The sequence below is a fragment of the Ceratotherium simum genome, chromosome 36, assembly GCF_057802395.1.
Source record: "Ceratotherium simum simum isolate JZ-2026a chromosome 36, ASM5780239v1, whole genome shotgun sequence".
Taxonomy (NCBI): Eukaryota; Metazoa; Chordata; class Mammalia; order Perissodactyla; family Rhinocerotidae; genus Ceratotherium; species Ceratotherium simum.
This window is the reverse complement of record NC_141935.1, coordinates 28,257,134-28,280,072: the sequence shown is the minus strand read 5'-3', so window position 1 is coordinate 28,280,072 and position 22,939 is coordinate 28,257,134. Positions and strand designations below refer to the sequence as shown.

The window sequence follows — 22,939 nt, the reverse complement described above, 5'->3', positions numbered from 1 at the left end:
TTTTTGTGGGACATTGTTATGTCCATTCTTCATTATTGAATTGGCTGATTTGGAGGGGTGTATCTCTATTGTTCATTTTCAAGAAATTAGGAAATAGGTGAGAAAGCGCTGAATGACTTGCTTTGGTAGACGCTTGTGTCCTGCTAACAAGCCAGGCTTCAGTGGATTGTGATTGCTGTTGCATGAAATTACTTTTCTCCTAATATCGTTTACAATTGTATCCTTTCTTGAATTTTCTTCTTTCAGAGAAGAGTTCCAGTCACAAATGCATATGTATTGCATTTTGACATTTACTGCTAAGATGAAATGCAGAAATGAAAACCACACATCCGTTTTAGTGTTCTCAGATGTGATTAGATGTACTTTATCGTGTTTTTATGCTACTGACCTATAAGAAAAAAATATTAACAAAGGGTAACAGTTAAACAGCTAGGACCTGCAATCTCGATGCTTCTGGGATGAACTGGAAAATCACAAGGAGAGCTTTCAGTACAGCTTGTTCACACCTCATCTGAGCCCTCAGCCGAGACTCATACACATATCCTTCATTGGTAGCTGTCACCAGGCGCTGTACCTCCCAGGATGGCGGACAGTCTCCCGACAGAGTTTGATGTGGTCATAATAGGGACGGGTTTGCCTGAATCTATCCTTGCAGCCGCATGTTCAAGAAGTGGTCAGAGGGTTCTGCATCTTGATTCGAGAAGTTATTATGGAGGAAACTGGGCTAGTTTCAGCTTTTCAGGGTTGCTCTCCTGGTTGAAGGAGTGTCAGCAAAACAGTGACTTTGAGGAAGAAAGTGCTGCTGTGTGGCAGGACCTGATCCGTGAAACAGAAGCAGCCATCACTCTTTGCAGGAAGGATGAAACCATTCAACACACGGAAGTGTTTTGTTATGCCAGTCAGGATGTGGATGACAATATGGAAGAGACTGATGCTCTACAGAGAACTCCTTCCTCGGAAGCGTCCAGTACCCTCACTAAACCTCCGGATTCGGCATGCTTGGCTGAAGAAACACACCATGTTACAAGCTATGAAATGCCTGCCAAAGACACTGCAAAAAATGTTGGAAAGATTTCACTAGAAATCACTGATGTAGAGGAAACCCTAGTGAAAGAAAGTAATTGTGGAGATAAAACTTGTATACACACAGTTTCAGATGGAGATAAAGATGAAAACAAACCTGTAGTGAAAGACAACACTGATCAACCAAAGAGAAATAGCATTACTTACTCTCAAATAGTTAAAGAAGGCAGGAGATTTAATATTGATTTGGTGTCAAAGCTGCTATATTCTCAAGGATTGCTAATTGATCTTTTGATTAAATCAAATGTTAGTCGTTATGCAGAATTTAAAAATGTCACTAGGATTCTTACATTTCGAGAAGGAAAAGTAGAACAGGTGCCTTGTTCCAGAGCAGATGTCTTTAATAGCAAAGCACTCACTATGGTTGAAAAGAGGATGCTAATGAAATTTCTTACATTTTGTGTAGACTATGAACAACACCCTGATGAATACCAAGCTTTCATGCAATGCTCATTTTCAGAGTACTTAAAAACTAAAAAATTAACCCCCAGCCTCCAACATTTTGTACTACACTCAATTGCAATGACAGAGTCATCTTGCACTACAATAGATGGCCTTAAAGCAACAAAAAACTTCCTTCAGTGTCTTGGACGATTCGGAAACACCCCTTTCTTATTCCCCTTGTATGGCCAAGGAGAAATTCCCCAGTGTTTCTGCAGGATGTGTGCAGTTTTTGGTGGAATCTATTGTCTTCGCCATAAAGTACAATGCTTTGTAGTTGACAAAGAATCTGGAAGATGTAAAGCAATCATAGATCACTTTGGCCAAAGAATAAATGCTAAATATTTTATTGTGGAGGACAGTTACCTTTCAGAGGACACGTGCTCAAATGTGCGTTATAAGCAGATCTCCAGGGCAGTGCTCATTACAGATCAGTCTATACTAAAGACAGATTCAGATCAACAGATTTCCATTTTGATAGTGCCTCCAGCAGAACCAGGAACTTGTGCTGTTCGGGTCATTGAGTTATGTTCTTCAACCATGACATGCATGAAAGACACTTATCTGGTACACCTGACCTGTTCATCTTCTAAAACAGCAAGAGAGGACTTAGAATCAGTGGTGAAGAAATTATTCATTCCATATGGTGAAACAGAAATAGACAAGGAAGAAGTTACAAAGCCAAGACTCTTGTGGGCTCTGTATTTTAACATGAGAGATTCCTCAGGAATCAGCAGAAGCTCCTATAATGGCTTACCTTCCAACATTTATGTCTGCTCTGGGCCTGACTGTGGACTGGGAAATGAGCATGCAGTCAGGCAAGCTCAGACACTTTTCCAGGAGATCTTTCCAAGTGAAGAATTCTGCCCCCCACCTCCAAATCCAGACGACATTATCTTTGATGGTGATGACAAGCAACCAGAGGCTCCTGAAACCAAAAATATAATAATTGCCAAGCTAGAATCCTCTGAGGAATGCAAAAACCTAGAAAGCCCGGGAAAGCACCTTCAAAATTAGAAAAGAGCAAACTGGAAAGGCTACTTTGGGCCTTCATTTTGACATCAGAATATGAATTATTAGAAGTGGTTATATGATGAATGCTATGCAGACGTTGTCTTTAATTCTCTTTGAGACATTCAGTCATTGGACGCTTTGTAACGCTTTTTGCTATCAGTAACTGATTTATTGGTTATTGGACTTCTGTTTGTTTCAGAATGGGCTCCATGATTCAGCATCTTAAACAGGGTTAGCTTTATTTTAGTATTGGGTATATATGTGAGGGTTCCGTATTAGGAGCTGTGCTTAAAGGAAGGTAATATTGTATCTGCTAATGATCTTCAGATTTTATTGTCTACAATAACAACAATATCTAAGGAATATTTTAATTACTTTGTAGCTATTACAGTTGCTACCACCTCTGAATAGTGAAACACAGTAAATTTTGTGGATCTTTCATGTATAATATAAACATACAGACAAGGTGGTAGCAATAGCAACTAATGCAAGTGCCAGTATGATAAAATACATTTGTCTGTAACTGTTAAAAGATTAGCTTTGCATGATCCTTTATTTGTGAAGGTCTGACGTTTACAGTACATCTTGCAGCTTAATTCACTTACTTGATGCTTGTAACCAATGAGGCAGTGACGCCACCACAGTCTTCTGCATTACGGAGTTGGAGAGTTCAGTTGGTAGTTGAAGAGCTCATTCTTGGGAAGCTCATTCCAAAGAAGATCTAGGGGATAAGATTAGTTCTGGTTTAACACTTCAGAAAATTTCTGCAGAGCCCTGCTTTGGCACCTAAAAGAAAAGAACTTCCAACAGGTAGCTCAGGCTGAAAGAAAAATTAAATTGCCCCAGGAAAAGATGCTTCAGAACAGCTGTTCTGAAATTCCTAAGGAGAAAGTGAGGGAGGCATTTCTGACCTGGGATGGATTTCCCAAGGTTTCTCATGAGGGTGAACAAGTCCACCTTGTTGGCTATACCACTTCAATCAGCAACACTCACTACAGCTGATAGGAGAGAATCAAAGGAGGCTTTACCATGTCCCTTTGGTTGTGTCCCACACATAGTGAGGTAACCGCCTTCATTGCTTCTGCCTCTTGGCTGTAATCTAGAGAATGGAAACATTTTTTTCCCCAGAACCACCAGAAGTCATAAAACTGGTTGTACTGCAGTGGTGAAAGCCTGTGGAGTTGTCGGTTCCCTTTAGACCACTATTTCCATTCTTCAGACAGAGAATGATAATCCTATAGGAAGAGAGCCCTTCAATGACAATTTTTGTTCTGGAATAGAGCATTTACTGTGTAAATAACTCATTACAGTTTTTCTCAACAACCCCGTGAGGCAGATGTTATTGAGTACATTTTCAAAGAGGAGATAATAATGTACTCAGAGTCTGGTATGTGGAATAGCCAAGACTAGAATCCAGGCTTTCATGATTTCAAGCTCTTTCCACTAACGCTGTTAAAAGAGAGCAAGTTCTGTAGGACAGGGAAAGGTGCTCAGGAAAATCAGTCCAGCGTTGCTGGTGAAGCAAAGTGGACAGACGCTGGTGTCTCTGCTTATTGAATCAGAGAAATGTGAAGATTAAGATTACTTAAAAATATAGTTTAGAGCTGTGGATCTCATTGAAGCAGAATTTGGCTAAATTTTAACAAAATAATGCTTTTTAATGTACCTTTTGATCTGAACATCTCATTAAAAAATACAGATGTTACTAGGCCAAAATATACTCTGAATAGTCTTTTGTGCTCTTCTATATGTCAGGAAAATGAAACAAGAAAGACTTAAGTAATTTACAGCTTACTGAAAGTAGAGAAGTCTCGTATTAATTTGTATTAATATTTATATATATATTTTTTGCATATAGCAAAGTGGTATTATTGGGTGGATCCTAAGATTTAACCTATAAAAACAACTGAAATGCCTGAAATAGGCCTAAGAAATGGTCATTAAAATGAAAAAAAAAATTTAAGATGATAAATAAAATGGAGGTTAAGGTAATCCGGACGTATTGAAAAAAATTTCAATTTCAGTATCATGAATATTCTTATTCATAAAAATTAGAGAAAAGAAACAGTGAGAAGTTGCAAAAGATGGTAGAGCCAAACAGGAAAAAGGTGTTAGAGCAGTCCAAAATAAGGATTGTTTTAAAAACTAACAAAATGAATATATTGCTTTCTTTGTGTGTGTGTGTGAGGAAGATCAGCCCTGTGCTAACATCTGCCAATCCTCCTCTTTTTTTGCTGAGAAAGACTGGCCCGGGGCTAACCTCCATGCCCATCTTCCTCCACTTTTTTTACATGGGATGCCGCCACAGCATGGCTTGCCAAGCGGTGCGTTGGTGCGCACCCAGGATCCGAACCAGCAAACCTCGGGCCGCTTCAGCGGAGCGCGTGCACTTAACTGCTTGCGCCACCGGGCTGGCCCCTATATTGCTTTCTTGATTGAATGCAAAACAAATTGGAAATGAGAAAGGTTAGAATCAATAAAAAGCATTTAAAAAATTAAGGAATATTATAACCTAGTATAATTTTCTGACAAGTTGGAATTTTACCCTTATTGGTGAACTTTTTCAGATGTTCAAAGAATAATATCTATTTATATATTATGAAGGATGATGAGCTAATATTTGCATTTTGAGGCAAATAGGGCCTCAGTACTAGAAGTCAAACGTTTTGAAAAGGGTCTCATTCTGAACAGATGCAAAATGCAAAATAAAATATTGACAAATACACAACAAATAAAAATAATTATTTCCTGTGCCAGCCCCATGGCTTAGCGGTTAAGTGCTCACACTCCGCTGCTGCCCGGGTTCGGATCCGAACGCGCACTGACGCACTGCTTCTCCAGCCATGCTGAGGCCGCATCCCACGTACAGCAACTAGAAGGATGTGCAGCTATGACATACAACTATCTACTGGGGCTTTGGGGAAAAAAAGGAGGAGGATTGGCAATGGATGTTAGCTCAGAGCTGGTCTTCCTCAGCAAAAAGAGGAGGATTAGCATGGATGTTAGCTCAGGGCTGATCTTCCTCACAAAAAAAAAAATAAATAAAAATTAAATAAAAATTAAAAATAATATTAATTATTATTTCCTATGACTTTGGATTATAAGGCTGGTGTTCAATATAATAACCATTAAATCAACATCAACAGAACAAAATAGTAAAAATCCAAAGTATTAACTAAAGATAACTTAATCTCAGTAAAATTCATCATACATCTATGATTTAATTATCTCTGTGATGATTTTGTTGGTTTCTCATAGTGTGATAAGTAATTGCTTAAAACCAAGAACTAACATCATTCTTATTGGGAAAACACATAGGACACGTTTCTGAAGCAGAAATTAAACAATCTTGGCACCATTTTTATTTATATATGGTTGAAGAAGTTTGTCATTGTAATAAAACCTTAATGAACATTCACAAAAAGAGAAAGATAAGGAAAGAAAGTAGCACAAATATTTTCCATTAACATGGCTTTGTAACTAGTGAAACCTATGGTATATAAACTTACAATAAAAGACTAATTTAGAAAGTTGCTGGATATAAAATTTTTAAAAATTAATCTCATTTTCAGATTCCAGAAGTGACAAACTGCAATTTAAAAAGCATTTGGGTATTGGGGCTGGCCCGGTGGCGTAGCGGTTAAATTTGCTTGCTCTGCTTCAGTGGCCCAGGGTTCACAGGCTCAGATCCCGGGCGTGACCCGACACACCGCTTCTCAAGCCATGCTGTGGCGGCATCCCATATAAAGTAGAGGAAGATGGGCACGGATGTTAGCCCAGGGCCAGTCTTCCTCAGCAAAAAGAGGGGGATTGGCAACAGATGTTAGCTCAGGGCTGATCTTCCTCAGAAAAAAAAGCATTTGGGTATTAATATATATGAGCCAATTAAAAAAAATTATACAACTATATAGGGATAAGTTAAGAAAGATGCTTATGTAGAAGCATGTTGAAGGAACTACAACCTACTGTAATAGAAAAGAAGTAAATAGAGAGTCTGCAAACCAAAATTATAGTCCTCACTTCATTGCTTACCAGTTTTATAATCTTGGGAAAACCACTCCTGGCTTCCGTTTCCCCATCTATACAATACCAACGGGCCGGCCTGGTGGCATAGCAGTTAAGTTCGAGCGTTCTGCTTCGGCAGCCCGGGGTTCATGGGTTTGGATCCTGTGCGTGGACCTACTCACTGCTCATAAAGCCATGCTGAGGTGGCGTCCCACATAGAAGAACTAGAAGGACCTACAACTAGGATATACAACTATGTACTGGGGCTTTGGGGAGAAAAAAAAATAATACTTTGCAGAATTAATGTATACGATATCGTGTCCAAGGGAATGGCAGTAGATGACATTAGAATGTAGATTTACTGCACTTCGCTTAACATTCCAGCTGATGCTTTATATAATTTGACAGAATTGTGATAAATTTATAAATATAAATAAGCAAGCAAAGGTATGTCTTTTTAACTTAGGGAAAAAATGGGAATCTCACATCTTAAATCCTTAAAACATGCTATTAAGCAACCTTTCTAAATATACTATGGTACTGAGTAGGAAGTTTAAGACTAATAAACCAATTGGAAAGAAAGAAATATGTAATAACTGGTGGAAAGACTGGCCGGATATCAGTATGAAAGAAGGAATTAGATCCACTTTACGTATGCTAAGAAATTCATTCCAGATGAATTAAAATGTTAAGCATAAAGATAAAAAGACTACAGTTCTCATCCCAGTAATGCTACAAAGGAAACTTTATGGCAATGAAAAACATTATTGACAAGGTAGATGAGATCAACTAAAAGAAAAATGTGTACTAAATAGGAAGACAAAAGAAGAAATGGGATATAAAAAAGCTACTTGCAGTACACATGGATAAAGTGCTTAGTGTTTTTTAAAAAGTAAATGCTAATCCATAAGGCTTTCTTCTCTTTACCAGGAAAGTTTATAAAAGGATTGAGTACAAATGAGAAGATACAAATAAAAGTTAATTCTTAGAATGATATTCAGATTTCCTAATATTAAAAATGCAAATTGAACAACTTTGACCTGGTTCATGCTATTATATTAGCAAAAAAGTTTTAAATGACATGTGTCCTCATAGTAACATTGTTATATTAGTAGTTTTGTAAGGAACTATTTAGAAAAATATAATAAGAACTCTCTAACCAATCTATCTTTTAATAGATGTAACTCACTTTGAACACCATATGCCCAGGAAAATATTTAAGAGAAAAAAATAGCTACTTGTACAAAGATATTTCTAGCAATTCCTTTCATTCGAGTTGAAAAAAAGAGCCTGATAATTGGAAAATGGATAAGTACATTTTCGTGTGTTACTATTGCTGTCATAGACTTATATACTCATTAAATAATGATATATGTAAAATTGTATGGAAAAAAATGTTTAAACGAGACTCAGAAGTGTTAGAACATAAATTATTGTATTTACTGATTATATTTGTGTAAAAATTTAGGTCTCTACATTGAAGAGAATCAGAAGAAAACGTAATTAATTGGAATTTAAGGGGTTCTTTAATTTTTTCTGTAAAATACTGATGTGTGCAATAAAAAATAAAAGATTAATTGGTAAAAGTGGTTTACTAAATTGATGAGAAAATTATTGATTTCTTGGAAACTTCTAAAATTCGCCTTTAAATTGAAAAATTTATATATTTTTAAATGTTAAAGTCAAAAGATAATCCCCAGAAACATGGACAGAAAGTTTTATAACTGTTGGTGGGAAAGAGTTCTTGGTCAAGATGGACTTTGTATCTTTTGTATCTTTTCTCAGTTGCCCAGTATTAAGAAATAAGAAGGTAGGTTGTAACAACAGTTTTTTTGTTTTTTTTTAAGGGAAACCTCAGAGCCAGAGGTGGAAATGTTAGAAATAATACTAATGCATTCCATACATCAGCATGAAAACATTACATACTAATTAAAGTATGGCACCAAATCCAAGAACACATTTCATTTGGGAGTCTTGGAGGCCAGGGAAATAAAGGTTGGATTTGGATTTGTAGAAGCGGCCAAACTTGGGTCTGAAGAGTGTTTTAGGTGAGACCTGTGCTAAGCACAGATCTCGGGGGTCTGAGGATGCTGGCAGACTGTTTCTGCTTGTCAGTCTGAGAAATCCAAGTCAAGGTGATTTAATTCAACCAACATCAGTTGAACGTCAACTGTGGGTTATGAATTGGCTTTATTCTAGGGATTAGAAACAGAAGAATAAATAAGACAGGTCCTCTGTACCTGAGAACCATTCTGTTGGAGGACATACCCTTTTCCTTAACGAGAATTGAGGATGTTTTCTATCCAACACACTCCCCCTTAAAACTACCACCAACTCCTCCCCACAAAGAAAAGAAAAACAAAAGAGAAATCTGATATGTGATGCGTGGCATCCCTTTAAAGGGATGACAAAAGCTTTTATCACACAGTGGGAACAAGTAGCTTAGAAGTTAAAAGCTGAGTCAGTTAATCCTTTCTGAAATCTATTTCAGCTGGCATTCAGTTCATCAAGAAGTCTCTGATCTTAACCAGAAGCTCTGTATGTCGCCTGGGGAGGAGTGAAGAGAAGGGACAAGAGATCGGGCCCCAGAAGCCCAGGCGTCCAGAGCCCAGAGAGTAGAAAGTGTAAAGAAATCAGGAGACAAGCAGATCATAAGGTGTCAAGACCAAAACATTCTGACGAGGTTTAGTTTTATTTACCTTCCTCTCGGCAAGACAAAAGGAAGTCATGCTCTTATTGCACAGAGGTAGTTGTTTCCTCTTTGAAGATTTTTAGGTGTTTATTTCAGTATTTTTACCTGCGTTATAAAGCAGCATTGTTTCCAGTAGAGTTCTTATCCTTGTAACCAACAACCACATGTACTCACGTTTCAACAGCAGGGCACAGAGCACCTCCACCTTTCTGTAAGGCATGAACAAGAAGCTGAGTGCTTCCACTGAGAATCTGACTCTAATCTGAATGTTACGACGTTAAGTTCTGTACAGCATTGGTAGGAATACTTGCTTTTTCTCCTGACAACTCCATGTGCTTTTGTGACCTCAGGACAACTGTGTAAGGTAAGAAAGGGCAGGTGTTGATAAGATAAGACTTGGAAGACTTAAGTGACTTGCCTGCACTCTCCTAGTAAGTATTCAGATCCATTAATTAGAATTGAGATGTAACTGTTCTGCTTTGCCTCAATCTCAAGAGAGTTATTCATTGCACATAAGAGCACATAACACGTAAATCACTATTTAACAAGTGGTGGCTTCTAGAATTTTAGAGTACATTTATTTTTCAACAAGTAAACAAATCATCCCATAAATTAAAATTTGCGTAACTAAAGTGGGCCAACGGGTTGGAAGAGGGAGAAGGCAGTTGATTATTTAAGCTCACACCTGAAATCAAAGCAAAATGTCTCTTGATCCTAGTTTTTATGTCAAGAGCTTAATTTATTTATAGATAGTATCTTTATGAGTTCTGCTGATGTCCTATAATTTTGGCATTTGCTTGTTGCTAAAAATATATTTAATCGGTAATACACTCTGTGAACAACTAATATGAATGGAGGGATACATGTTATCAGGGGAAGAGGAGTGACTTGGGATTTAGGGGTGCAAGGTTGACAAAGTACCTGTTTTTAGTTCAGTCAGAAGGAAATACATCTTTAGGCATTTTATACTTTTAAAGAAATAGGAATCCTTGGGGATTGTGCGGTAAAGTTTATGCCAGTTCTTTTTATTACGGGTCATATAATTAGAGCCCCTGGGCACCTGATTTCTGTTTATTTGAGACTTTTATTTGTTCCTTTATTTATTCATCCCTTACATCTAAAAGGAACAGAAACATTACTAATCCAGTATGGGGAAGTATTATTTTTACATCACTATATGTAAATATAATTATATGTCTAAGTTCAATTTATAAAGTTTTTGTGTATTTTTTGTGTTTTCTGGCACAAAAACTGAAAAAAATAAAATAAATACTGAATAAATTACTGAATAAATAAAATATTGAAAAAATTCAGTATTTTTATTGTCCGTTATAAAGAAGAAATTGGGGGGAATGTACTGCTGAGGCAGAGCAGGAAATCTTGGTTTTAGGCAATTAATGTGGTTGTGAATTTCCTAAGATGATTTCAGTGAGGCATTATAGAGAAATGAGCAGCATGTCCTTCTGTTCCTCTAACAGTCCCATTTTATGGCTGCATAACATTATTTGTAATGCCCTCTGTTGTCAAAACATAAATACCAACCAGGTGTTTATTAAAAAGAAAAAGCAAAAGATGAGAACTGCGCTGGAAATAATTTGTCATGAGACTGTAATCTTTAAAACAGTCTCTGCGTGCCGTCCCTTTGCGCTCCCTGCAGGGTCTTGCACTTCACAGGCATCCAAAAAAAGACCTGCTGTTTGAAAGACCAGCCAGCAGTTTCCATGCCTCTCTTCCTCCATGTCCTGCCTCTACCTTCATCACCCCCTTCTAGGTTCCAGCCTGAGGAGCAGAGAACCACTGGAGCCACTCTCTAGGAAATTGTATTGGAACCATAGTCCTGGGTCCTTATATTATTAGTACAGATAATTAGTTTTAGGATAAGCCTATTCGAGTCAATAAAACTACTTAAAAATAGGGAACATCTAAATAATCTATGAGATGTTTCATCTAATAATTTTACTAGTTTTCTCCCATCAAGGCAGTGGTTCTCAAACCACGGTGATTTTGCCCTTCAGGGGACATTTGACTTTGTCTGGAGACATTTTTGGTTGTCAAAACTGGGAAGTGGGTGCTACTGGCATCCAGTGGGTAGAGGGCAGGAGTTCTGCTAAACATCCTACAACGCACAAGACAGCCTCCCCACGAGAAAGAATTATCCAGCCCCAAATGTCAATAGTGCCAAATTTGAGAATGTGCATTAGAGTAATAAAAGTTTTGAATATTTATGATGAATCTGCTTTCCTTTTTTTTTTGTGCTCCCCACTTTCACCTTTTTTCCTCAATATCTTCTGACTCCCTAAGTGCTTCTTCAACAGGGTCATTGTGGTAGAAACTGCCATCTCCTTATAAACCCCCCACTGCCCCATCTCCCTCTCCTCACTAATCAGCAGTGGCTTCCCTCTGAAGGTTTATGATAAGCTCCAAGACAAAATTCAGAGAATTAGGGAATATTTCTCATCCTGCCCCAACTGTCAGATATAGATTAGAGATTTTGTGGTTTTTTTTTAATCCTTCATCTCATCCAGAAGTAGAATAACTCTGCAAAGCAAGCATAGAAATGAAAGGATGATACATTTTGTTTTTTGTAGTATTCCCTTATTATGTTTTTAGACGATATCTTTCTGTATATTGCAAACAACTACCTCAAAATTAATGTAAAAATATTTTAACATACTCTTTTTTTGGAGGGGTGCTATTCACTTGACAGGCTATGGGCAAATTTATCCAATTGCATGTATATAATAATATCTTGTGAGTTTCAGTGAAGCCAATACAAGACTAAATAAACCGCCCATAGTGGAACTGTACCACATGTACACTCACTGATGGGTCACCAAGCGATGAGATGGTGCAGCAGTTTGATGTTTTATAGACAGGGTTAACTATAGACAATACCCAATTGTGATGGAATGAGTCATATTCTTAATGCAGAGAAGAGCCTTAGCTAGGTTACACTGCGATGTGAAATATAGGGTTCAATGCAGGGCAACATTTACTGAGCACTGTGCCCGGTTTCTGTGCTAGAGTCGGGGTATACAGAGAATAGTCGTAACTAACACTAACTGAGAGCTTACTGTATGCCAAGCTCTACTCTAAGTGCTTGTTGTGTTTATCTTATGTAATTCTCACAGCAGCCCAATTGGGTAGATGCGCTTATCATCCCCATTTTGCAGATGGGGAAACAGAGCCTGCAAAGACAAAGAACTTGACCAAGATCACAGAGCTGGTAAGTGGTAGAAGCAGGCTTCAAACCCAGGCAGTCTGACCACATAATTAACCCACATGCTAGAGTTGCAATGTGATGTGGTGTCTTCAGAGAGGTGTCAGATTAAGTCCAGGAACTGTTCTGATTTCTTTATATATATTTTCTCAATTTTTAAAATAACCCTGTGAGGGAGGTATTAATGTTTCCATGTGTAGATGAGAAATATGGCTCAGTAAATTACCAAAGTTATAGAATTGGTAGGTAGTGGAACTCCCAATCCATTGGGGCCGACATTGATGCACAATTTACCACTCTATTGATCAGGCTGTCATCATTTCTATGATCTAGGTATAGAGAAACTTTAATGGATGCAGTGATAAGTTATTTTAAGTCTGACGAGGGAAATCTGGAAGTCTTCACGAAAGAAAAGGCCTGGGTTCTGAAGCTTGAGAAGGATTTCTATAGGCTGATATGAAGAACAACGTTCCACGTAGAGAGGGCAGGAGAAACAAAGGCTTGGGGGCATTGAGGACATCGTCTGCAAAGCTAGAGCATGGAGTGCACTGGACTGGTGTGGAGAGCTGGGGCATGTGTGATTGGTCCATGGCATCGACGGTCTTGAATACTGTGCTGACTCTCAGTGGTCTTGAATACCAGGGGGCTTTTATTCAGTGGATAATGAGGATCTGTTGAAGGTTTGTGTTTAAAAAATTTAGCCCAGTGGCAGTGTGGAGGGAGGCTAGAAAGAAGGTGCGGAGACTGGATGCTGATGACTGGTGAGGAGGAAAAATATGATAAGGCCTGGGTAGGGCAGGGCAATGGGAATGAAACAGGCAGAGACAATTTGGGGGATAGAAACATAGGACCTGGAAATGACTATGTTATGGATAAGGTAGAGAGAGCAAAGAAGTGAAAATGACTAAAATCTCAGCTTTAGTGCTTGAATGAGGGTAATACATTTCACCAAGACTGGGAAGAGGTTTTGAGGAAAAGCAAATGGGTTTGGTTTTGGTCATACAAGGTGATCAGGAGATGGTTCTGGAAGGTCTTGGAGAGCTTTGTATGCCAAGGAGCTTTGATTTTGTCTTAGTGGAGCAACAGGTAATGTTATTAAACAAGGAAATGGGTTGCATTTGGATATATAACTGGTGTCTGTACGGAGGATGAATCCAAGGGAGGCAAGGATGTAGAAAGGAGACCAGACAGAAGGCTATTAAAATAGTTTGGCGAGAGATGATGAGAGTCTGAACTGGGGCATTAGTAGGACAGATTTGAGAACTCCTGAGGAGACTGAATCAGCATGACTCAGTGACTGATTGGGTGTGAGTGCTGCAAGAAAGGAAGAGACATCAGAAGACAGTTGAGAAAGAGCTGGTAGCTGTGGACCTGTTGGGAACGCAGACATGCCCTGCCGGGTTTGACGTAGTAGCTCCTGCCCTTGGATTATTCCTGGACTAGGAAAATTCCTTTTCTAGGATTCCTTGGTATATACTCTTTTTTTCCTCCTGGACTTGTTAAGCCTCAAGGATGTGAATCAGAGGCTGCCAGTACCTTGATTACCAGTCTGTCTGTGGCTTAGGCCAAACAGAGAGCCACCAAGCCAATGATGGGGGGAGGGGGTCAGAACCCTGATGCCACTATTTCAGACCCCTAGCTTATGTGGCTCACATTATTTTTGTATTGGACACTGTGCCTGAAGCCAGTGCTACTTTGGACTTCCCAGTTATATAAAATATCCATTTCCTTTTTCCTTAAGAAAAAGAAAAGCTGACAGAGAAATAGGAGACGAGGTAGGAGAGAGCTTATAGATCCAAGGGGAATTTCAAGAAGAGCCTGGTCTAAAGTGTTGATATTGCAGAGGTTCTGTAAACCTAACGTTTTAGCAATTGATTGATTTATCGATTGATGAAGTTGTAAAGCAATAGTTTTAAACGGAAGAGTACTTATGAATCAAATGGAAATCATCTTTAAAGTATAGATTACAGTTACAATTCCTGCATTCTGGGTCAGTGAGTATACAGAGGGCAACTGTAACTGATTGCTAGGTGGGTAGTGGGTTGTCATGCATTGTGACATAAATAAGAGGGAATAAAAGAAATATCTGATTATATGGGAGTGGGGATTTAATTTATTTTCTGGTGGGTATTTTGGCAAGTTGTATTGAAAGCATTAAAATTTTGTACAACCTTCTTATCTGACAATTATATTGCCAAGAATTTATCCTAAGGAAGTAACCGTGGAGGTATGTGAATACATAGCTAACGGATTATAATATCCATGGCTAACACTTGCCAAGTGTGTACCATATGCCAGGTGCTAAGTGCCTCGTGCATATTAATTAACTCTTCGTCTTCATCCCCACCCTGTGGGGTAGTTAGATACTACTGTTACCCCATTTTACACTTAAAGAAATCAAAGCACCAGGGGATTAAGTTGTTCAAGGTCACGTAAAAAGTGAAGGATATGGAACTGAACCTGGTGCCTTGATGGCTATGTCATACAGTCTCTGCTCACAGCACTGTTAGAATGGTGAGAAATTGACAATAATCCACAGGTCTGCAGTGGGACATGGGAGAGCACATGATCCAGAAATCAGCATTACACCAAGCAAACCCTCAGAACCCACACCCTGGACAAACTCTTTACCTCCTCTGGCCCCCACGAAAGATGACCAGAACAAGTCCCATCACACCTCACATCCCTGCTGGATGGGTCGTTGCCAAGAGGGAAATCCTTGCCGGTCAGCCATGGAGGACCCACATTTCTTTATGATTCAGTGCATTTCTTGATCTGGTCCAATCCTGAGCTCCCCCAGTGTGTGCTCAGAACCTCCCCTCCCCTCTATCTTCAACTTCTTCTCTGAACATTTGCTCTACCTTCTTACTTTTCCTTACCCCTGGCTGCCCCCAAGAACCCTGATTTCCCACCTCCAAGCAGAAGCTGATTTCTCCCTAACACCCTGTTCTGGTTTTGTTAAATTAACATTTGTTACGTGGAGCACAGGGTGCTGGCTGGTGAGTCAAGGTTACTCAACAGATCACAAAAGAAATGGAAATCAAATTTATTACTCAGGTCCTGGAGGAAGTACGTGGCATGCCTAAAGGGGTCACATGGGGAGGTCAAGGCAGAGTGTAGAGAGAGAGGGGGAGGATCTCGGACACATGCCTTTATTAGGTCTGTGTGGAGTGCTTTGGAGTTCCTGGGCTAAGGACGGATTGGTCAATTCAAACCAAAAGAGCGGGATTTTGATAAGCCTTGCAAGGGTCTTATCTAAGGGGCGCACAGGGAGGAGGCCCTGGGAGGCAGGGGAGACAGTTGATCACAAGGGCTGTTGGGGAAGTCAGATCAGGAACTTACATTTGCTGTGACTCTGCGGGCTGCTGTCTAGGACATGTGCTTGCATGGGGGGACTAGTGTCAGTTTAAGGTCCCTGCAGGCCACTTGAGCAAACAAATTGGATGCCAAGGCAGCAATAGCATGGAGTAGCTTAGCCAAACTCTGAACACACCCCATACACCCCGGCCAGGTAGTCGAGTAGGTGACCCATCACTGCTGCTTCCAAAGCGTTCCTCCTTCATTCCACTAGGAAACCCTTGGCTCCGTCAACGCTCGCCTGTAGTGAGGTTGCAAAATTGAACTCGCACTATCACACAGCTGTGCGGGGAATCGAGCGCTTCCTTGGCTGTTGTCTCTCTCATTCAGTCTTCTCTCTCCCTCCTGGATAATTCCTATCAGTTTACAGTCTAGCCACACCCTCCGCTTACCCTTAACTTGTGACCACTCCTTTCTAGTCCTTGTATAAAGAGCCAATCTTCTGTTGTCTGCTACTTGCTACCTCCATAGCCTCAATGGCACTTTTTTCATTTTGTGAATTATTTAAGTTTTTAAATACAGAAAAGTGCAAAGGGTAACACAATAAGTGCTCATGTGTCTACCACCCAAAGCAAACAGAGATTAATATTTCTATAGTTTAATCTGTCTTTAAAGAATTGAATATTACAGAGCCAGCCCTGATGGCCTAGTGGTTAAAGTTCAGCACTCTCACCACTTCAATGGCCCAGGTTCTGTTCCTGGTCCTGGAACCACACCACCTATCTGTCAGGAGCCATGCTGTGGCAGTGGCTCACAAAGAAGAACTAGAAGGACTTACAACTAGGATATACAACCATGCACTGGGGCTTTGGGGAGAAAAAAGAGAGGAAGATTGGCAACAGATGTTAGCTCGGGGTGAATCTTCCTCAGCAAAAAAATTTTACAGGTAAAATTCACATCTACGTATTTCCTCTCTTCAGTCCGTTCCCTTTCCTTCCTCCGGAGGTCACTGCAGACATGAATTTAACATGAATCCAAGCAATGCCTTGATCCTTTTGCTCACACTTTATTTACCCATTTCCCCCTTTTTATGGACATTGAGTTATTTCCTGTTTTTCACTATAATATAATAAACAATGCTTCAGTGGATATCCTTGTATACATGTCTTTCCACCAACATGCAAGAGTGTCTCTAGGGCTGTGCTGTCCGATACAGTAACCACTAGTCATGTGCCTCCTGAGCACTTGAAATGCAGCTAGTCTACATTGAGAAGTGAGTGTGAGATGCACACCGTTTTCTGAAGATTTAGTATGAGAAAAAGAATGTAAAATATCTCATTAGTAATTTTATGTTTATTACAAACTGAAATGATAATATTTTAAATATGTGGGGTTAAAATATATCGTTAAAATTAATTTTATCTGTTTCTTTTTACTTTTTAACGTGTGGCTACTAGAAAAATTGAACTAACACCTATGGGTCACATCATATTTCTTCTGGCCAGCACTGCCCTAGGGTATATAAGTAAATCTGGAATTGATGGGCGTGTGTACGCTGGGTGAATTTTCAGATTGATTTTTTTTTCAGTATCCTCCATCCCTCCCCTTTATAAAAAGCCCTCCCAGTTCCCCAGTCCTTGGTCATCTTTCCTCTCTCGGAGCTGCTATGGCTCTTAGGTCCGTATGTCTCATTTGTCATTTCAAGTATGAATTTTGCATTTTGCTTTGTCTTTCTATGTTGCCTTTTCCCCTTTCCATCAAGGACCATATCTTACAACTTTGCCTCCTCAGCACTAAGCTCAGAGCCCTACGTGTCAGAGCCACTTGAACACGTAGGGAAGATTTAGACACTCCTGGCATGGTGATTGCCTGCTCTTAAGCAGTGATTTGTCCTGGAACAATTTTATCTTATTTACCTGGAATATGCCTTCAGTTTCCTCTGCATCCAGGCTTCACTCTGCTCTCCATAATGCAAAACATTCCCAAGGAAGTATCATTAGTCTTCACTCTGCCTCCCTTTTCATGATGAAACTGCTGAGGTCTCCCCAACAGGCTTCTCACTTACTAATGGGTTCTGGAGTCCAAGGACTGGGCAGACCAGGGAGAGCTTCACACATACAAGGCCATTTCATTAGGTTTATAAAAGCTCCTTTTCAAATGATATCACCTTCAGCCATCTTCTGATATGTTGCATCTGGCATTATGATAGCTTATTGGAATACAAGAAGCAGCAGAATTGCAAAATACAAGGGAATAGGTAGAGAAGAATAAAAGCTAGAGATGAGTAAAATGTTATGAAAGTTAGACCCATCCTTATAAACTAGATGAGGTCCCCCTTCCTCAGAGCTGGAGCTTGGTGCCTGACACAGCCTTAGGTGTCCCTGAGGAATACTGTTTTGTGAAGTGTGAACTCGAATGGTTCTGTCCAGTTCCTCTCATGTGGGGACAATTTACACACCCTAATATGCAGCCCCCGAGCCGCAGCTAGGGAGAAAAGCAAGCAAGTTTAGAGCCCAGAATGATGCTACTGGGAAGTTTTCCTGAATATTTTCAAATGCCAAGGGATGTGGGAGTGTTGATATAGAAAGAAGATCTCTAAAGATCACAAACATACACAAACAGTAGCCCCGACTTGTTGGGTGTGTGCTATTTCCCTGCCTGGGGTGAGCCCCAGTTATATCTGAAAAAACATCCATGAACTGGTCTCTGCTGAGGGCTTGAGGCCTGTCTCTTTCTTCTCTTTCTTAAGGATGTAGAGGAATTCTTGGATAGGATGAAAGGTACCGAATAGTAATAATAAATGAATCAAAAGGCAGGTAAGCAAAATAATATAACATAAGAAAAGAAGAAAACCTTAAACCCTGAAACTCTAAGATATACATGAAAATCTTCTCATGACAGAGAATCCTTCCGTAAAATACAAAGGTCTGTAAGTGTATGTCCGATCCTGTGCTCCTGCCTGGACACAGGGACGCAGAGGGTGATGCTGGTGCTCTGCAGCAAGGGACGGAGGTCGTGATGGAAAGGCTTCAGGGGCTGGAGCAGAAATGGGCAGCCTGCGGGGTCCATGTCAGAGGGATGAGAGGGCCCCCTCTCCACCCTGACTGATGTGGGTGCAGGTGACACAATCAGAAGAGCTCTGCACTGCGTCTCCTGCTGTAGAACTGAACCTGAAGGATTCAGAGACAGCCTAGTGGTTTCTTCTGTTCCTCCACTGGTGACTGAGTCTGTGGAGGGAAACCTGGGAAATACAAACAGTCATAGAGAGATTATATGAAAGGAGATTTGATTTTAATCCAGACAAACCGTTCCGAAAGTCATCAGAGGAATCTCTTAAACATACAGATTCTCAGGTTCCATCCCAGGCCCACTAAAGCAACATCTGCAAGGGCAAAGCCTGGGAATCAGCATTTGAAACCATCCCCCCTGGAGATTCATTTGTGGCTGTTTCAAGAGCTGGCATTTGGTATCACTGTTCCCACCAAGGGAGAGAGACATGCTGCTCAGATCCAGAGGGTTTTAAATTGAACATCAAGGGGGAGAGTTAAATCCACATGAAGCCCAATTTGACAATGTGGGAGAGAAGTTTCAGGCAGTGGAATACGAGCAGGTCTGGGGATCCATCAGCCCTGCTCTAACACCTGCTAGCTTTGCTTTGTGGCCTTGGGCAAAATGCTTGGTATTTGTAAAGCTTTCCTCCCCAACTCCAGTCTTTCTTTAGCTGTCTCCATTTGACGTTCTCAGCTCAGGATGACTAAGACGCTCAAGGAAATGATATTTTCTTGCCTATCCAAACTGTCCCACACTAGTCACCAGGATGGGCTTTACTTTATGTGCCACCACCCCACAAATGTGTGTGTTAAACTTGAAGCATTTTGTCCCAGTATTGCACTGCCCAGGATATAGCAAGTGTGTTTTTCCTTAACACATTCTGACGAGCTTCGTGTCTTCTTTCCTTGTTCTCTTTTTATGGTCCTGAGGTATCTCATTTCACATTTTTTAATTGACTAGTTACTTACACACAGAATTACAGCTGAGTGCGTTGTATTCCTTCTGGAGAGAAAAGTGACGCTGGTCTGCTAGCTGTACGTCAGTGCTCTCCACTGAGTCAGCAGCGTGGTAATAGAAAGTGACTTAAAATGGAACCAGTGTGTTACCAGCTGCCAAAAAACCTAAACTCGAGCTCCTTGGAGAGTTTTGTGAATTATAAATAACTAAATTAAAATTTAATTTGGTACCTCTGAGATTCCCTTGTATTTTTAATTTGCTCATCTGGGCTAGCTGAGATTTTCTTCACTTCCTTCTAGGAAGGAACACTTAGAAACTAGAATTGCCGTTGCAGGCGTGGGCTCACGTGGCTATCCCATAATTTATTCATGTGTTGAATTTTTTCATAGAATTAAAAAGTCCTCAAGCTTCTTCGCTGATCACAACCAACTCGCTTCATCAAATCTTTCCAGGAAGAGTCCAGATGGAGCTCTGGACTAGCAGTCAGAAGATCCCGGTTCCCCGCCAAGCAGAATCCTCTAACCTGTGACCATAGGCTGGTCATGAATCTCAACCCCTTTCCCCACACTCTTATTAAATGGGGACAATGAGCCTCTCCAGCCTCACATGTGTGTGAAGAGATGATGAGAAAAATGTATGGGACAGTACTTTGAAAATTATAAAAAACCACTTGAAATAAGGTATTCTAACTTATTATGGTGACTGGAGAACAAGAGGTGACAAATCTAATAGGAATACCACTTACTTCCTATCATCCATAAAAATGAATGTTTTATAGGGTTTTTTAATAGTCAAAAATTAGCATGTGATGACTGTCTAATAGTGTTTTGAGTTGAAAAAAGGGATCTTAGGAAAAAGTTCAGGAAATTGGCTTCTTTTATGTTCTCCTAGCCTATATATATTGCTACTTTCCATTAGGAACATTTTTCCTTTTCATTAAAATCAGACTGTGACTATTTCTAAGCATCATTTCACCTTAGTGTTTGGTTAGTTACAAGGGTGACCAAGTTTACTCCAGGATTTTTATTCTTTGAGAAGAACTATGGTCAGGTGTGCATAACTTTTATCATCAGTAAATATATAATAATCCCTTGTTAACTATTTCAGGTGCCAAGGAGGATGCCAAGATGCAAAAGACATGGTCCCTATCTCTTAGGTGTTTAATAATTTAATTGGGGACATAAGACATGAGTACATAGAATTGTGCCAAAATATAGGATGTAGTGAACAGTAGCTGTGAAGGTATAGTCTGTGTTGTGTATGCGCAGAGTGTGGCATGCGCTAAGGAAGTTGGAAATGGTGAAAGAGAAGGTCACCTAGATAGTGGAAGCAATATGCAGAGTTCCTTGAAAGCAGACATGTTAAGCAAAGAGAGTGTTGCAGGCCATTATGCTAGAGAGGACCTTGTGAAAGTAATAAGATGATTATCTTAGCACAAGTTCCTGCAAAATAATGCCTAAGGCAAAGTGTATGGACTAAAGGTTTATTGGGAAGTGTATTCCCAGAGAATCAGGAGTGAGCGAGTAGAGGAAGAGGCAGGGAAGAAAGGAAGTCAGATATGAGGATGCACCACCCAGCTGGCCGCAGCTTCACAAAAACAGACGATCGCTCCATCCTGCAGGGCGTCTTCAGAGAGGCTGTGTGAAGCTGTGCATCATGAAACACCCCATGGAGAGGGAGGGGAGTGTAAGCAGTTTAGTCTCTGGCTCCTTCCTGTCTCTTGACTCATATTGAGACAAGTCTGCTCCATGAGATGTTAACATCCCCTTGCTTCTGGGTTGGTCAGCCGGGTCCAGGCAGCAGCTGGGGAAGCCGGAGCCTCCATGGGTCCAGTCCAGTGAGGGCGAAGGTGCAGGTTGGTGCTGTGGGAAGGTCTGTGGTGGTTACAGCGGCAGAAGCTTTGTGACTGCAGTCATGGAACCACCATTGCTGGAAGCAAGGCAAATGGTCAAGGCCCGCGGTTGGGAGGGGAGGCTTGTGAGCTGGGCCGAGGAGATCTAGGAAGGCACATAAACTGAGTCCAGTCTCAGACTGGTATTTGGTGCACAAGAGGATGATAGAGGCGGGACAAAGAAAAAAAAAATCAGTGAGGAGTAGGTCAGAGCAGTCATCTGTGGGATGTGAGACCGCACTAGAATAATGGGAGTGGTGTGAGCCACAGAGATGCATTTAGAAATGTTTCAAAAGAGAAGCCTTCTGTTGGTTTTAGATGAAAATACATAATGGAGAGAGAGGAGAGGGAAAATTAAGCAAGTAAACATGTTCCTAAAGTGGATCAGAGTCAAGAAAAGCATTCTTTTGTGCAGTTTTCTTGAGTATACTGTGGTGGATTATCATAAGATCTAGATTGCTGTGTTCAAGAAATAGTTTTGATTAAGTGGTGAAAACAAAGTATATGCCTCCCATTTTTCCTGGTACAACTGCCATTCTATGAGCACGGCTGAATGAGGATTAGAATTTACAATATCTCGGTTCATGATAAGTGCTTCCATATGACTGTTTTCCAGAATTTGCTCCCACCGTGCTTATGTTTGTCACTCTTCGATCCTTAAGTAATACCACAGAGAAGTTACTTTATATCCATACTGTCCTTTCACACTGGACCTGTAGACTCTGGTCCCAGTGGATATTTCCTGGGTCCCTTAGTGTAAAAATTATCGACTTTTTCCCCATTGTGAGCTAGCTTGTTCAATATCTTTCCCTGACAAGCAGGGACATAAGTATGGAGCGAGTTCTAAAGAGACCCTATCCCAAGATATGGCACTCCTTTCCCTGGGTTATGGTACATGGAGTTACGCAATTAACAGGAGGAAAATAAAAACAAACCCTGAATCAGAGGGAAGGCAACAGTCTAAAATTGGGTTATCTGTCCAAATGGGGCTGTAAGAAAACAAGGAGCCAAGTCTGAAGCCAGAGGAGTCCGAGACGGAGGGACGCTGATATTCAAAGAATCAAAGGTGACAGAAGGCAGATGAGCCTTCCCAGCTACTGCGCAGATGCCCAAGGTCACCTAGGAGGCGGGGCTACGCATGGCAGACTGAGTCCCCTGTGTTTTACCAACAGCATCAACAATGATTTGCCCCTGCCTCCACTATAAAAAAAATCACTGGATTTAATGGGGAAAAAAATACACTCCCCTTTTCAACGTAGAGGAAATATCATGAGTAAAAACAACTGAG

General features: G+C 40.4%; 2 protein-coding genes across 3 annotated transcripts in view; both read left to right on the top strand.

Annotated features, from left to right (window-relative positions):
* Positions 1-22,939, top strand: part of OPN3 (opsin 3) — a 47,113-nt gene that overhangs the window by 4,110 nt on the left and 20,064 nt on the right. The window contains exon 2 of one of the 2 annotated variants that reach the window (XM_087424469.1): positions 247-384. The exons of the other annotated variant lie outside the window; for it this stretch is intronic. Within the exon in view, the coding sequence (XP_087280595.1) occupies positions 247-287 (41 nt within the window). The 3' untranslated portion in view covers positions 288-384. Of the gene's footprint in view, positions 1-246; positions 385-22,939 lie in introns of those variants that run through there. 2 annotated transcript variants of the gene reach the window in all.
* On the top strand, positions 295-8,112 carry CHML (CHM like Rab escort protein). The gene has a single exon (XM_087424468.1). It carries the CDS (start codon positions 583-585, stop codon positions 2,539-2,541), a length of 1,959 nt encoding a protein of 652 aa, XP_087280594.1. The 5' UTR covers positions 295-582; the 3' UTR covers positions 2,542-8,112.

Excerpts from the sequence above, each read along its gene's own strand:
- CHML (XM_087424468.1), top strand. The coding sequence starts at position 583 with ATGGCGGACAGTCTCCCGACAGAGTTTGATGTGGTCATAATAGGGACG.